Source organism: Bubalus kerabau, chromosome 9 (assembly GCF_029407905.1).
Source record: "Bubalus kerabau isolate K-KA32 ecotype Philippines breed swamp buffalo chromosome 9, PCC_UOA_SB_1v2, whole genome shotgun sequence".
In the NCBI taxonomy this organism is placed as follows: domain Eukaryota; kingdom Metazoa; phylum Chordata; class Mammalia; order Artiodactyla; family Bovidae; genus Bubalus; species Bubalus kerabau.
Window position 1 is genome coordinate 101,806,043 of NC_073632.1, and position 15,740 is coordinate 101,821,782.

At 38.5% G+C, this 15,740-nt stretch overlaps 1 protein-coding gene across 3 annotated transcripts in view; it reads left to right on the top strand.

The window, feature by feature from the left end:
• ARID1B (AT-rich interaction domain 1B) overlaps positions 1-15,740 on the top strand; it is a 435,546-nt gene that overhangs the window by 146,748 nt on the left and 273,058 nt on the right. For all 3 annotated transcript variants that reach the window (XM_055536066.1, XM_055536065.1, XM_055536067.1), the window contains exon 4: positions 9,519-9,629. In XM_055536066.1, coding sequence (XP_055392041.1) covers positions 9,519-9,629 — 111 coding nt within the window. The remainder of the gene's footprint in view (positions 1-9,518; positions 9,630-15,740) is intronic.

A 15,740-nucleotide genomic window follows, 5' to 3' on the forward strand; every position in this document is an offset into this window, starting at 1 on the left:
TTACTGTTATAATTTATTTGTTGAAGAAACTAGGTCTATTTTCTAGTAGAAGTTCCTACAGTTTGAGATTTGCTGATTGATTAGCTACTGTTTAATGTATCTTTTGGTCCTTTTTAATTTCCTTAAATCGATAGAAATACAGGGCTTTATCAAGCACCTGTGTGCACACTCAGACACTCAGTGTGCCCAACTCTTTGTGACCCCATGGACTGTAAGCCTACCAGGCTCCTCTGTTCATGGAACTTTCAAAGCAAGAATACTGGAGCTGGTTGCCGTTTCCTTGTCTAGGGGATCTTCCCAACCCAGGGATCGAACCCATGTCTCTTGTGCCTCCTGCATTGGCAAGCAGTTTCTTTACTACTGTGCCACCTGGAAACCCCTTAGTGAGTTCATTATCAAATTTTTTTAATTTCCTGCAAAAATATTTCATTGCTGTTTTGTTCATTGCTGGAGGTAAAGGATGTCTTGATTTTTCCCATTTTTGATGGCACCACTGATACTCATGATAGTCTTTTCCCTCCATCCCTCTTAATTTCCAGTATTTTTACTACATTTTTTTGTAGTCATCTTTTTGCCTGAAGACTGCCAGTAACAAATAGCAAAATGTGTTTTATATAGCACATGCTACCAGGCAGTGTAGCTGTTAACATGATAGATATTCTTGGATATGAGCCCAAGTTTTGTTCAGTTTTATGTTTGTCCTCATACATTCATTTTTGTATTGCTGTGTCTGATTCTAAATGTAAGCTCTTAGAAGGCATTCAGTCAGTAATTCACCAGGCTTTTGAGTGCCTGTCAGTGGTCAGTGCTGGGAACCCAAGAGGAAGTAAGAGTCCAGATCAGGAGATATACAAACAGATAACTCATTTTAAAATGCTGTATTTTAAGAGTACATAAGAAGTTGGTATGAGGTAGTTGTTTGGGGGAATGGAAGAATTAAGTTCTGGCAGGATCTTGAAGACAACGATGCTTTGCAGACACAGCTGGAAGAGCATCCACCCGGACCAAGAGTGTTGCATGTGTAGACAGGTGGCCCCATGGGAGCCTCTGAGCAAGCCAGTGGGTGAAGCTGAGGACTGGCTGTGGGCCCCAGGGAAGGCGGAGATGACACTGTGGGGGCAGCTGGAGGCTGACAGGCTTTTCTCTACCAGACTAAGGACTGTAGGCCTCATTCTGTAGGCATCATAGAGGAGGCCTCTCCATGCATCAGCACACCGTGGTCGTTTGCATTTTTGCAAGCTGGCTCTCGTGGTGTAGTGAATGTCGTGCAAAGGGCCTGGCAGCTGGAGGGAGGATGAAGGGGATGGAGCTGACAGTGACTTTAGGGTTGCTCATGTGGCACAGGTGCTTCAGTCATGAAGGTGGTAAGGAATGTGGGATGGCTCTGAGAAATCCCATGTGGATGGGAACACCCTTGACCAGGTGATAACCTGAAGGAAGGGGGTCAGAGTTGAGGAGGACAGTTAGGAGAGTGATGATGTCCCTTGATGTGAGCACAAGGGACTCCTTCAAAATACAGTAAAAATACAGGGGACTTGAAGTAGAAATTCAAGAATCATCACCATCCAAGGGTCAACATGGAGTCTTTGGGTGAAAGAGAGGAACCAGCAGAAGACCGTTAAACATAACCTGAGGAGGCAAATGGGTCTTTTACCTTGCTTTCCATCATCCTGTGGACCTTAAACAACTACTTGATGATAATGAGTCATACGTTGAATGGCTTTGTATTCAGATTTGTAGGGAGTTTGAAATGTTAACATTTCTTTTCATAATATTATAATTTAATATTTAGGAAGTGTTCCACATATAAAATGCTTAAGATTAATACTTTTTGAAAAGGTAATGTAGGAGAATAAGTGGAAGCCTAGGATAATATCTTTAAAAAGTTAAGATTACATCCAATTCTTAGGATAGTACTTGAAGCTTCCAGTTGTTTGTAGAGTGCAATTAGGGGAGAAAGGAAGATTAATCCATCACATTGAGATACTAGCAGTGTGCTCAGACACTAGCTGTGCAAATTGCTTAAGGTTTTGTTTCCTCGTGGTGAAAAACAAGATGATTGTTAATAGGGCCTCTCTCCTGGGTTATTGTAAAGGTGGACTGGGCACAGTACCTATCATAGAGCCCTGCCTGAAATGTCATCTGTCCTAGTTATTAATCTTTCCGTTAGGGTGTTCCTGAGGAGGCAAGGGGGTGATTGATTGCACCATTCTTGAAGTGGATACTTTATAGGTTTACAGTTGCTTTCTTTTTGGAAAGGATATTTTAAATTTATGTACCTGCAAGGGAGAAAGGGAAAGATATATCCAACTGAATGCAAAATTCCAGAGAATAGTAAGGAGATATAAGAAGGCCTTCTTAAGTGAACAATGCAGAGAAATAGAGGAAAAGATAGAATTGGAAAGACTAGAGATATCTGCAACAAAATTGGAGATACCAAGGGAACATTTTGTACAAAGATGGGCATGATAAAGGACAGAAACTGTAAGGACCTAACAGAAGCAAAAGAAATTAAGAAGAGATGGCAAGAATACACAGAAGGACTATGTTAAAGACCCAGATTACCATCATGGTGTGGTCACTTATCTGGAGCCAGACATCCTGGAGGGTGAAGTCAAGTGGGCCTTTGGAAGCAACACTATAAACAAAGCTAGTAGAGGTGATGGAGTTCCAGCTGAGTTATTTAAAATCCTAAAAGATGATGCTGTGAAAGTGCTGCATTCAATATGTCAGCAAATTTGGAAAACTCAGTAGTGGCCATAGGACTAGAAAAGGTCAGTTCTCATTCCAGTCCCAAAGAAGGGCAATGCCAAAGAATGTTCTAACTAGCGTATGACTGTGCTCATTTCACATGCTAGCATGTAATGCTAAAAACGCTTCAAACTCAGCTTCAGCAGGACATGAACCGAGAACTTCCAGATGTTCAAGCTGAATTTAGAAAAGGCAGAGGAACCAGAGATCAAATTGCCAACATTTGTTGGATCATAGAGAAAGCAAGAGAATTCAAGAAAAATATCTACTTATACTTCATTGACTACTCTAAAGCCTTTGACTGTGTTTATCACAACAAACTAGAAAATTCTTTAAGAGCTGGGAATACCAGATCACCTTACCTGTCTCCTGAGAAACCTGTATGCAGGTCAAGAAGCAGTTGTTAGAACTGGCCATCGAACAATGGATGGTTCAAAACTGGGAAAGGAGTACTACAAGGCTGTGTATTGTCACCCTGCATATTTAACTTCTGTGCAGAGTGTATCATGGAAATGCTGGGCTGGATCAATCACAAGGTGGGATCAAGATTGCCAGGAGAAATGTCAACAACCTCAGATTTGCAGGTGATACCACTCTTATGGCAGAAGGTGAAGAGAAGCTAAAGGGCCTCTTGATGAGGGAGACAGTGAAGAGTGAAAAAGCTGGCTTAAAACTCAACATTCAGAAAACTTAAGATCATGGCATCAAGTCCCATAACTTCCTGGCAAATACAGGGAGAAAAAGTGGAAGCAGTAATAGGTTTTATCTTCCTCAGCTCTAAAATTACTCTGGACAGTGACTGCGTGCGTGTGTGCCGAGTCACTTCAGTGGTGTCCGACTCTTTGTGGCCCTCTTAACTGTCACCCACCAAGGTCTTTTGTCCATGGGATTCTCCAGGCAAGAATATTGGAGTGGGTTGCCATGCCCCTCCTCCGGGGAATCTTCTATACCCGGGGATCAAACCCGTGTCTCTTAGGTCTCCTGCATTGGCAGGCAGATTCCTTAAACACTGGTGCCACCTGGAAAGCCCATGATGACTGCAGTCATGATATTAAAAGACACTTGCTCCTTGAAATAAAAACTATGACCAACCTGGACAGCATATTAAAAATCAGACACATCACCTTGCCAATGATGGTCTGTATAGTCAAAGCTATGGTTTTTGTAGTAGTAGTTTACGGATGTGAGATTTGGACCATAAAGAAGGCTGAGGGCTGAAGAACTGATGTTTCGAACTATGGTGTTAGAGAAGACTCTTGAGAGTCCCTTGGATTGCAAGGAAATCGACCCTGAATATTCATTGGAAGGACTGATGTTGAAACAAGCTCCAGTACTTTTGGCCACCTGATGCAATGAGCTGACTCACTAGAAAAGACCCTGATGCTGGGAAAGATTCAGAGCAGGAGGAAAAGGGGATGCCAGAGGATGAGATGGTTGGATGGCATCACCGACTCAATGGACATGGTTTGAGCAAGCTTTGGGAGATGGTTAAGGACAGAAAAGCCTGGAGTGCTACAGTTCATTGGTTCACAAAGAATGGAACACAACCAAGCAAATGAATGCCGATGACCAGTCCTCCCACTTCTCTCCTGGTGTGTTTGCTGCTTTCTGTACTGAGGTTAGGCATATTGTGATACTAAGGTAAACGTGTATAGTAAAATGATGGACTGTGACTCTAATTTGACACTTCTTTTGCTGAAAGCACTTTGCTAGCCTCCATCAAAATTTTAAATGTGCCAGCCTTTTGACAGATATCCCCCTTGTGGAGACTTAGGTGGTGGTTGTTTAGTGGCTAAGTCATGTCCATCTCTCTTGTGACCCAGTAGACTGCAGTCTGCCAGGCTCCTTTGTCCATGGGGTTTCCCAAGCAGGAATACTGGAGTGGCTTGTCATATCTGCCTGCAGGGAATCTTCCTGACTCAGGGATTAAATCAGCGTCTCCTGAATTTTCTGCATTGGCAGGTGGATTCTTTACCACTGAGCCTCCAGGGAAACTGATGGAGATTGATGCCACAGAAGTATTTCACCTGAAGTTGTATGCACAAGGATGTTTATTATAATGCTGTAATAAGTAGAGAAAGACTGGGGACAGCCTAAATGTCCATCAATAGGGGACTGGTTAAATAAATCACAGAATTAATATGATACTGTGTAGCAAAAGAAAAAGAATAGATATTTAGGTGCAGATATAGAAGGAGATATATTACATCTATTGTTATGGGACCACAGCGCAGACTTTACGGAACAAATCCGCTCAGTTGTTTTGAAAGATAAAGGGTTTTAAATTCACTTCATACTTGGTTGTGCCTTGAACAATTTGGAACAATAAATTACAGCCTGTTAACAGGAACTTTTTCGAGGGACTCCTGGAAAGTAGGAGGACAACTTTCTTTTCTTTGTATCTTTGTATCTTTTGAGGTCATACATGCCATGGGAATATTTTTCTGTTTTGAATTTTTTAAAGTGTCCTTGACATTTTATTCCACATTCTCTTCATAGTCTCGTATTGCCATCGGTACTTAATTAGTTTCGTTATAGAAGGAAACAGAAGTACTCCTACTCTTGGCCATTATACCAGAGCTAGGTGACAGTTTTGGTCTCATCCCTCCTCACAATAACACAGTATAACTGCTGTTTCCTTCCTGGTCACGCTTCACACTGTGAGATGTTAGGCACCCGGCAAGGGGAGTAGTCCCTACAAGATGTTTACTAAATGTTTTGTCGTTGTTCAGTCGCTCAGTCATTTCCGACTTTTTGCCACACCAGGAAGCATGCACTTCCCTGTCCTTCACCATCTTCAGAGCTTGCTCAAACTCATGTCCATTGAGTCTGTGATGCCATCCAACCATCTCATCCTCTGTTGTCCCCTTCTCCTCCTGCCTTCAGTCTTTCCCAGCATCAGGGTCTTTTCAGTCAGTCAGCTCTTCCTATCAGGTGGCCAAAGTATTGGAGCTTCAGCTTCAGTATCAGTCCTTTCAATGAATATTCAGGACTGATTTCCTTTAGGATTGATTGGTTTGCACTCCTTGCAGTCCAAGGGACCATCCAAGAGTCTTCTTCAACACCACAGTTCAAAAGCATTAGTTCTTGGTGCTCAGCTTTTTTTACTGTCTAACTCTTACATTCATACATGACTACTGGAAAAATCATGGCTTTGACTAGATGGACCTTTGTCAGCAGATTAATGTCTGCTTTTTAATATGCTGTCTAGGTTGGCCATAGCTTTTCTTCCAAGGAGCACGCATCTTTTACTTTCCTGGCTGCAGTCACCATCTGCAGTCATTTTGGAGCATTGTTTCTCCATCTGTTTGCCGTGAAGTGATGGGACTGGATGCCAAGATCTTAGTTTTCTGAATGTTGAGTTTTAACCCAACTTTTTCACTCTCTTCTTTCACTTTCATCAAGAGGCTCCCTAGTTCCTCTTCGCTTTCTGCTGTAAGAGTGGTGTCATCTGCATATCTGAGGTTATTGATATTTCTCCTGGCAGTCTTGATTCCAGCTTGTTATTCATCCAGCACTGCATTTTGCATGATGTACTCTGCATATAAGTTAAATAAACACGGTGACAATAAACAGCCTTGACACACTCCTTTCCCAATTTGGAACCTGTCTGTTGTTCCATGTCCAGTTCTAACTGTTGCTCCTTGACCTACATATAGGTTTCACAGGAGGCAGATCAAGTGCTTTGGTATCCCCATCTCGTTTAAGAATTTTCCACCATTTGTTGTGATACAAGATAATTAATGTTTAGACATGGCAACCCACTCCAGTATTCTTGCCTGGAGAATCCCATGGATGGAGGAGCCTGGGGGACTACAGTCCACGGGGTCGCAAAGAGTCGGACACGACTGAGTGCTTTCACTTTCACGTGGTAAAAGTAACACCTAACGTGAAAACTTTTGAAACACATGTGTACATGCCCCTGTCCCAAGCTCCTTTCACACCTTTGCTGGTTTGTGAGTCTCTGTTTTACCTTTGATCTATAATATGAAGAAGGTTAAAGCCAGAATCTGTCAATAGTGGAAAGCTTGTGGGTGAGATGAAGAAAAATAACACTGATAAAGGACTCTGGAAGGGTAGCCCACACGTCTTGTGTGGCTGCTTTGTGCCCTAGTATTATCATAGTGCGGTGTTCTCCTAAACAGTCACAGTTGTGTATTGTCACAGTCACAGTCTATGTGTGAACTTACGTGTAAGCTTGTGTGCAGTGGTTTAAATGTGTGAATAACCGAGATTGCAGTGATATGTTAAGCATGGAGGCTGTTCTCTGTTGTTATTAGTTTATAAAATACAGGGCTGGATGTATTTATTTTCTGATACTGACATTGCCTTCGTGTTGTCTGTTAAATTACTTATTCCTACTTACTCTTCCTGAGATGAAAATAAGTACCTACCAGAAAATAAATATAGCTCTGAAGAGGAAAAAGCTCAGGTTTGTTAAGAGATGTAACTTTTTTGTCTTTATTAAAGCTGCCAAATGTAGACTTTATAGTCCCAGTGTAAGTTATATATAGATGATTGTTTTAGGGTAAAACATGGTACCTTTTCTGGATGTTCTCTCAATTAAATTAATCCTTATGTTCAAACATAAATTGAAGCAGAACATGTTCCATTTTCAGTGATTCTCACTAAATTTTGTTTTTGTTGTATTTCCATCTATATTTAATAATTGAGAGCCTCTTGTGGTTAGGAATAGTGTTTGAGACTTTTGTGAAATCTAATTATTTTAAACTTTTAAGCCTTAAAAAGTGAAATGTAAAGTCATAGTGAAATTTTCTGATAGCTTTCATAGTCTATTCAGCGTTGCTTATTCTAGAGGGGCTAGTACCCGATTTAAAATGTGTGTTCACTGTAGTTGCAGTAATCTTTTCCACGTTGTTTAGAAATCAGTTCATTTAGCTACAAAGAGAAAATAAAAAGAAATTTAAAAGACTTATTAGCACAGGGCATGTGAGCCTGCCCATTTCTCTTTATTAACAGTTTACTAAAATGAGTGTCTAACCACTACCCATAAATCGTGTGCACACGTGTGTGTTTCAGCCACAGGTGGGGATCTGCTCATTTGTTTGCCCATTGTGAGGCTGTCTTGTGCCGCCTTGGGGTTTTTGTAAAGGGTGAAGGTCCCTGAATGGAGGCCTTGTGCCCTGCCTGGTTTTGAAATCTTTGCTCTTAATCTAAAGGAACCTGCAGGACATGCAGTTGGAAGTCTATGTAACAAATAAAAATCTGGGGTCCAGAAGCAAGTGGAGTGTGTGTGTGTATGAGTGGTAATCGTCTCTCAACCTTGGCTTTTGTCCCCCACAGCCCAGTTGTTACCGTCTACCAGCAGCCTGATTGAAGAGCTACTGTTTTAAATATTCTCCGATTGCATGTGCTCGAGACCTCACCTAAATGTTACCAGATAAAAGCCTGGACAATTGGGTGTAATCTCTTCCAAAAGTGTAGGGCATTCTGCACTACTAGATGTCTTGACCTGTTGTGTATATAGGGAAAAGGAGTTACTTGGGAAATGCTATATTGTTGGCATGCTCTTTACCTCAGAGCCTCTTTAAAGGCAGTCTGCACCAAAACTTTGCTAGTTAAGACTGGTTTGTACAGCTTGTGTACTTTTAGTACCAGCTGTTGGTCCAAAGTTTCTTGGCTTCAGAAGCTGTGTAAGTTCAAGTGTATACTGTATGAGAAAGGGGTGGGGCAACAGAAGCTTTTTATAGGGTTTCAACTCATTACCATCAATTTCTAAAGTAGTATTTTGAGAATTTAACAGGGTAAGTAAATATATAATGTTTCTTTAATTCTAATACGTATTTAAACTGACAGGGAAAAGAAGAGAATTTTATTTTCAAGTGATATTTTCCGTTCTTTTTTTTCTTCCCTATCAGAAACTGGTTCTTCAACTTTCAGTGCCAATTAAGAAATGCTATAATAAGCATTTTACTTTCTGTCCTGCTATTTGACTTCAGGTGTAAATGGGCCTAGAATGTTTAGTAACTAAGTGTACATAGTTAAACAACTAGAGAGCTGACATCCAGTAAGTTTGGTGTGATATTTGGTTTGTATAATATTATTTCAGCATACTATTAAACCATGCAGAATTCTTTCTGGAAAAGTATTCAAGAGGATGCCAGAAAGGCCATGTTAATAATAAGTTTCTGTACTTCAGTAGATTTTGAGTGTGTTTTCTTCCCCACTACTGTTTCATGCTTTATTATGGTTCTTTGATAACTATGCTATGTGAATGTATGGAATTCTATACATGAGTGTTTATTGGTCTTGTAGAAACCTCAGGATACTGTCAGCTTAACTGTTGTTTTATGGGTTATTGAGAGGACGTCTTAAAAGTCAGGTGATAATAAAGTTTTCATTGATTATTTTAACAGTTTCAAGGTAATATTAAAGGCAATTCAACCAAAATAAAAATTAATAATATGAACTTTGGTTTGCTCTAAGAGTTTAGTTATTGCTAGCTTTCTTTCCCATCTTTTACTGACTATCACCTTCCTGCAAAACTCAAATACAGTCTTTAGTTTATATGGTCACATAATATATATTTAATTGTTTATTATACATGTTTTTGCCCTTGATGATACGCTGCCTTCTTGGGTATTTTATTTTTGCTTCTGAGAAAGTGTTACAGAAGTGATAACTACATTTATATATCTGCTTAAAGTAACATAAGTTGATACTTTGTGATAAGCCTTTGCTTCATCTTAATTACCAAAGAAGCTTATAATTCATTGAGATATTTCTTTATATTTGTGTTTGTTTAGGATATGTCTCAGGAAGGCTATGGAACTAGGTCTCAACCTCCTCTGGCTTCTGGAAAACCTAACCATGAAGACTTGAACTTAATACAACAAGAAAGACCATCAAGTTTACCAGTAAGACAGTTAATTGATTTGGAAATGCAATGAGTTACGGATTTCTAAAATTAGCATTTGCTTTTGTTTATTGTACTTTGTATTAAGACTTGGGGCACAAGTTTCTAGATTTCAGATGTATTTGTGATTTATTAATTTTTGAGCATTTCCTTCTTAAAGGAGCTGTGTAGTTCTGAATAAGTCTATTTCATTAGTAGGTCTCTCCATGTCCAATGTTGTAGGTATCTCTGAATCCAGTTGGAAGCCTTTATTTGGCTAATAGGTTTTGTGGCAGAAAGATGTTACTGTTGTACAGTTGTGCTTTGCATAACATGGTGCTTTCTGGTAGTGATTCAGAACAGAGAGGTATCTATATCAGAGTTAAATGGAAAGGAAATTCCCATTTGGCAAATAATATAAATGATGAGATAAAGTGTCTAGTGGTAGTTTGAATTTCTTCAGAGACTTTATGTCATGAGAAATGACTTAATCTTTTTTTACCCAAAAGAAAGTATTTTAATTTAAAATTGCAAAATATAGCTTCTAAGTGTTTCCATTAGCAAATCACTGTATTGGGTCTGTTGACTATGGTAGTAGCTGAGTTACAGGTTACGTGTTAATTTCCTTTAATAGTTCATCTGTGCTTAATTTTCCTTTTTCCTCCCATAGGCAACCTCATTTAAATTAAAATGAATTCCTTATAAATTAAAAGAATATATGTGTGCAAACAAATTTTTATATTTATTTTCTTGTTAAAATATGTTGACTTAAAGAATTATTGTTATTGCTTAATCTATATTAAGAGATAGTGTTCAAACTAGCCATGATTGTAATTTGAATTTCAAATATGTTTACATTAAATAAGATTTATCATATTGTTGCTAAACATTTGAGAACCAGCATTTGTGAAGAATGTTATATGTGACATACCCATTTCTAAGTTACATATGGCCTTAGAGTAGAAGGTAAGTAGAGGCTACATGATATATAATATCTTTGCATCTGATGCACATGTACTTGAAACTATAATTTTTACAGATTTTATTTCTATGGTGGGAGGTGCGTAAAATTTACTGTGGTCATTTTTTTAGTTACATTGAAATGTTTATTGTCTAGTTATTTGGTTTTTAAAGGAATGAAAAAGGTAATGGACTCTGTTTTATGCTGTAAACTTTTCTCTTCAGCAGATAATCCACAGTTTGGTGAAGCGTGTGTGTTTGTCTGTGTGCGTGCATGCAAATGCACGTGGATGCTGACGATAAATGCAACATTTGCTGAATATTTGGATGTTGGCTTGTGGTTTTAGGAAATTTAAATTGACTCATGGAAAGGTGGACAGTGAATTCTACTTTTTCCACTCAGATTTTTAGTGTTTTAGATAAGCCCATCCTTATAGGTTTCTCATTGGCTGGTGATGTGTACTGTTTACCAGTTGGAAAGTTTGTTATAAACTGATGCTGGTTTTCTGCATAGGTCTAAGAGTAGTTTGCAGTGTACTGCTTTCTTCATATCCATTTGATCTTTTGGGTCACTTACTAGGCTATGCTTCTTTTCATTGCTCTGCTTTGGAATGAATGGTTGATGTTCAGCTAACTCTATAGCATAATTAGGGGAGGGTTGGGGTGGCAAGAAGTGTGGTAGTCCCAGAAAACCGAAGAGTTCTGCTTTGGGATGCTGCTTTTTAAGTCAATTATTAGAGAAGAGACTCAAAGTATTTTAGGAAGTGAACTAGTATATTCTTCAACAAGTTAAGTCTTCTGGATTATTCTATTTGTATATGTATAATGGCTTACCTTCTTCCTTAATGTTTATCTTGCCTCCTCCCCTAGAGGATTTAAGGTTGCTCATAATATAAATCTTCTTATGAAGCTGTTGAAAAAAATGCCCTGATTGGTATTTTCTTTTTGTTTTTTTGTAACTCACAGATAAATAGGATGCTGATTGACTCAATAACATTTCAGTAATCTTTTTTTAGAGATGAAAGTTTTCAAGTGTTATGGTGACTACATAAAAGCATCAGTTACCTGCCCTCAGTCTGTTAAGATAAAAATTGGCTTTATTTAAATGAATTTTAGTGCTCTACTTTTCTTTCAACAGGCTTTGTTTGTGTAGAAAAGTTTTCTATGTAGGGTTTACAAATATATTTTTATTTATGTAAATGCTGCATCAATATGTTATATAAAACTAAGGTAATTACAATTTGAGGGAGAGATTTGTTGTTATTCTGTATGGCTCTAATATCATGTATTTTTACTCTTACTAAATATTTTAGTTCCCTAACTTGGGTAAATTGATTGAATAAGTACCATGAAACTATATATATTTGTTATCTTATCTGAATTGGTTATTAGATCTTTTGTGGATTTAGGCTGTGTTTTTTCCTTTTCAAGTGTCAGTGATAAAATTTTGTCTTTTTATTGAAGATTAAAGGCAATCCATCATATTTTTAATCTTTAGTTTTGTAATTTTGAGTCAAATTCAGGCTCTTACCTGTTCATTTAAGAATATGTGGTAAAAATTATTCTAATGTATAATCAAGTCTATAACCATTGTATATGTGACTATAAGAAGGAAGCTTCTGAAGTAATTGTTTCTTAATTTTTTGCTTAAATTGAGTTAGACTGATAAGAGTTTGTAGTGTTTTCCTATAGCTCTGCATGTTTGGTATTTTCTTGAGTGTATTTTTGTTATACAGTTAACTCTCCATTATAAGAAATCAAGGTATTTCCTTATGCTTGATCTAGAATTTGATTCTCTCAGCAAGCTGTCCTCTCACCATTGTTTAAATTGGTATTTGTCTATATTTGCATGTCATTAAATTCTTGGTGATCTTCAGTAGCTAATGCAGTTTTGTTTTCTGGCTGACAAGGCTCTTTAGATCATCCGCATAAAGCCAGTGACACGTAAATTAATATTTGTTGTCTTGCTGTCTTGGGGCCATGACCAGTAATGTTTACTTTTCACTTAATGCACTCAGACCTAAGCTCAGAACAAATCTTCCGAAATAAGATTTCTATAGTGATTTCTTTCTTTCTTAATCATATAACCTTTTTCCTGTTGAAGTTCATTAGCTTACATATCCTTGATGTTACCATTATTAAGAAATCTTAGTATATAACATATAAGAATTAGCTTGAAGAATTCTGTCTCCTTGGGATATTACCACTTAAAATTTTAGCACATTCTATAGTTCTTTTCTGCCTCTAATATTGATATGAAGTGAAGCCATCATTAAGCAAAATATACAGTGGAATGCTAAAAAAAACTGTTACAGCTTATCAACACTTTTATTTTGTAAACATTGAGTGTATCTTAATTTGCACTTTAAGATAACTCCCCAAATGCAATTTTAATACATTTCTGTTGAGTCTTTTTAACTTTTTCATCACTTATGGCATTTACTAGTAATCCTCTTATTGCTTTCATAGTTGTCTTGCCTGACCCTCTTATCCCTAAGAGACGAGGATCTTTTTTTTATAGTATTTGTTATGTTTTTAGGTCAGTTCAATCACTCAGTCATGTCTGATTCTTTGTGACCCCGTGGACTGCAGCATGCCAGGGTTCCTTGTCCATCACCAACTCCCAGAGCTTGCTCAAACTCATGTCCATCGAGTTGGTGATACCATCCAACCATCAAATCCTCTGTCATCCCCCTCTCCTCCTGCCTTCAATCTTTCCCAGGATCAGGGTCTTTTCCAGTGAGTCAGTTCATTGTATCAGGTGGCCAAAGTATTAGGGCTTCAGCTTCAGCATCATTCCTAAAAGAAATCATTCGGGATGATTTCTTTTAGGATTGACTGGTTGGATCGTATTGCAGTCCAAGGGACTCGACAAGAGTCTTCTCCAACACCACAGTTCAAAAGCATCAATTCTTTGGCGCTCAGCTTCCTTTACAGTCCAACTCTCACATCCACATGTGACTACTGGAAGGACTGATGTTGAAGCTGAAACTCCAATACTTTGGCCACCTGATGCGAAGAACTGATTCATTTGAAAAGACCCTGATGCTGGGAAAGATCGAAGGCAGGAGGAGAAGAGGATGAGATGGTTGGATGGCATCACCGACTCAATGGACATGCTGCTGTTGCTAAATTGCTTCAGTCGTATCCAACTCTGTGCGACCCCATAGTCCAACTCTGTGCAACCGCATAGACGGCAGCCCACCAGGCTCCCCACGTCCCTGGGATTCTCCAGGCAAGAACACTGGAGTGGGTTGCCATTTCCTTCTCCAATGCATGAAAGTGAAAAATGAAAGTGAAGTCGCTCAGTCTTGTACGACTCTTTGCGACCCCACGGACTATAGCCTACCAGGCTTCTCCGTCCAAGGGATTTTCCAGGCAAGAGTACTGGAGTGGGTTGCCATTTCCTTCTCCACAATGGACATGAATTTGAGTAAACTCCGGGAGTTGGTGATGAATGGGGAGGCCTGGTATGCTGCAGTCCATGGGGTTGCAAAGAGTTGAACACGGCTGAGCAACTGAACTGAACTGGAAAAACCATGGCTTTGACTAGGTGGGCCTTTGTCAGCAAAGTAATGTCTCTGCTTTTTAATATGCTGTCTAGGTTGATCATAGCTTTTCTTCCAAGGAGCAAGCGTCTTTTAGTTTCATGGCTGCAGTTCACCATCTGCAGTCATTGTGGAGCCCCAAAAAACAAAGGCTCCAACTGTTGCCACTGTTTCCCCATCTATTTGCTATAAAGTGATGGCACTGGATGCCATGATCTTAGTTTTCTGAATGTTGAGTTTTAACCCAACTTTTTCACTTTTCTCTTTCACTTTCATCAAGAGGCTATTAGTTCCTCTTCACTTTCTGCCACAAGAGTGGTATCATCTGCCTATCTGAGGTTATTGATATTTCTCCTGGCAATCTTGATTCCAGCTTGTGTTTCATCCAGCCCTGCATTTTGCATGATATACTCAGCATATAAGTTAAATAAGCAAGGTGACAGTATACAGCCTTGACACACTCCTTTCCCAATTTGGAACCAGGCCATTGTTCCATGTCCAGTTCTATCTGTTGCTTCTTGACCTGCGTACAAGTTTCTTAGGAGGCAGATCAAGTGGTCTGGTCATTCCCTTCTCTTGAAGAATTTTCACAGTTTGTTGTGATCCACACAAAGGCTTCATAGTCAATGAAGCAGAAATATATGTTTTTCTAGAATTCTCTTGCATTTTCTGTGATCCAGTGGATGTTGGTAACTTGATCTCTGGTTCTTCTGCCTTTTGTAAATCCAGCTTGAACATCTGGAATTTGTCAGTTCACGTACTGTTGAAGCCTGGCTTGAAGAATTTTGAGCATTATTTTGCTAGTGTGTGAAATGAGTGCAGTTGTACGGTAGTTTGAACATTCTTTGGTTGCCTTTCTTTGGGATTGGAATGAAAACTGACCTTTTCCAGTCTTGTGGCCACTGCTGAGTTTTCCAAATTTGCTGGCATGTTTGCAGCACTTTCACAGCATCATCTTTTAGGATTTGAAATAGCTGGAATTCCATCACTTCCAATAGCTTTGTTTGTAGTGATGCTTCCTAAGGCCCACTTGAGTTCACATTCCAGGATGTCTGGCTCTAGGTGAGTGATCACACCATCGTGGTTATCTGGGTCATGAAGATCTTTTTTGTATAGTTCTTCTATGTATTCTTGCCACCTGTTTTGAATATCTTCTGCTCTGTTAGGTTCATAACCTAATTATTATGTTTGACTCAGTAAGTGTTTTCTAATAGAATTTATGTAAGAATTGTTAAATACATTCTTCCCCCAGCTTCAGAATTTTCCTTTTAATTGCTTATAGAATCTTTCCCAAGGTTTCAAACTGACATCCAAAGAGCGTATATTCTCCATATGCTACTTATTCTAAAAGATTATATGAATGTGATATCTATATTGGCAGGATGGTTTTATTTTTAAAACTATTTTCTTTTATTGTAAAATGACATTTGAGTTTACTTCGATAACCTTAAGCTCCAAGAAAAAGTGGGCACTTTTGTAGTATTAATCTAAAAACAGTTTGAAAACATTATTTTTTTAGTAATATATATTTTTAATCGTGAAAATAAATAAATTGACAAACAGTAATCATAATTTCAGTAATACAATACAAAAATATGTTGCTAATGAATTATTTATAAATATAT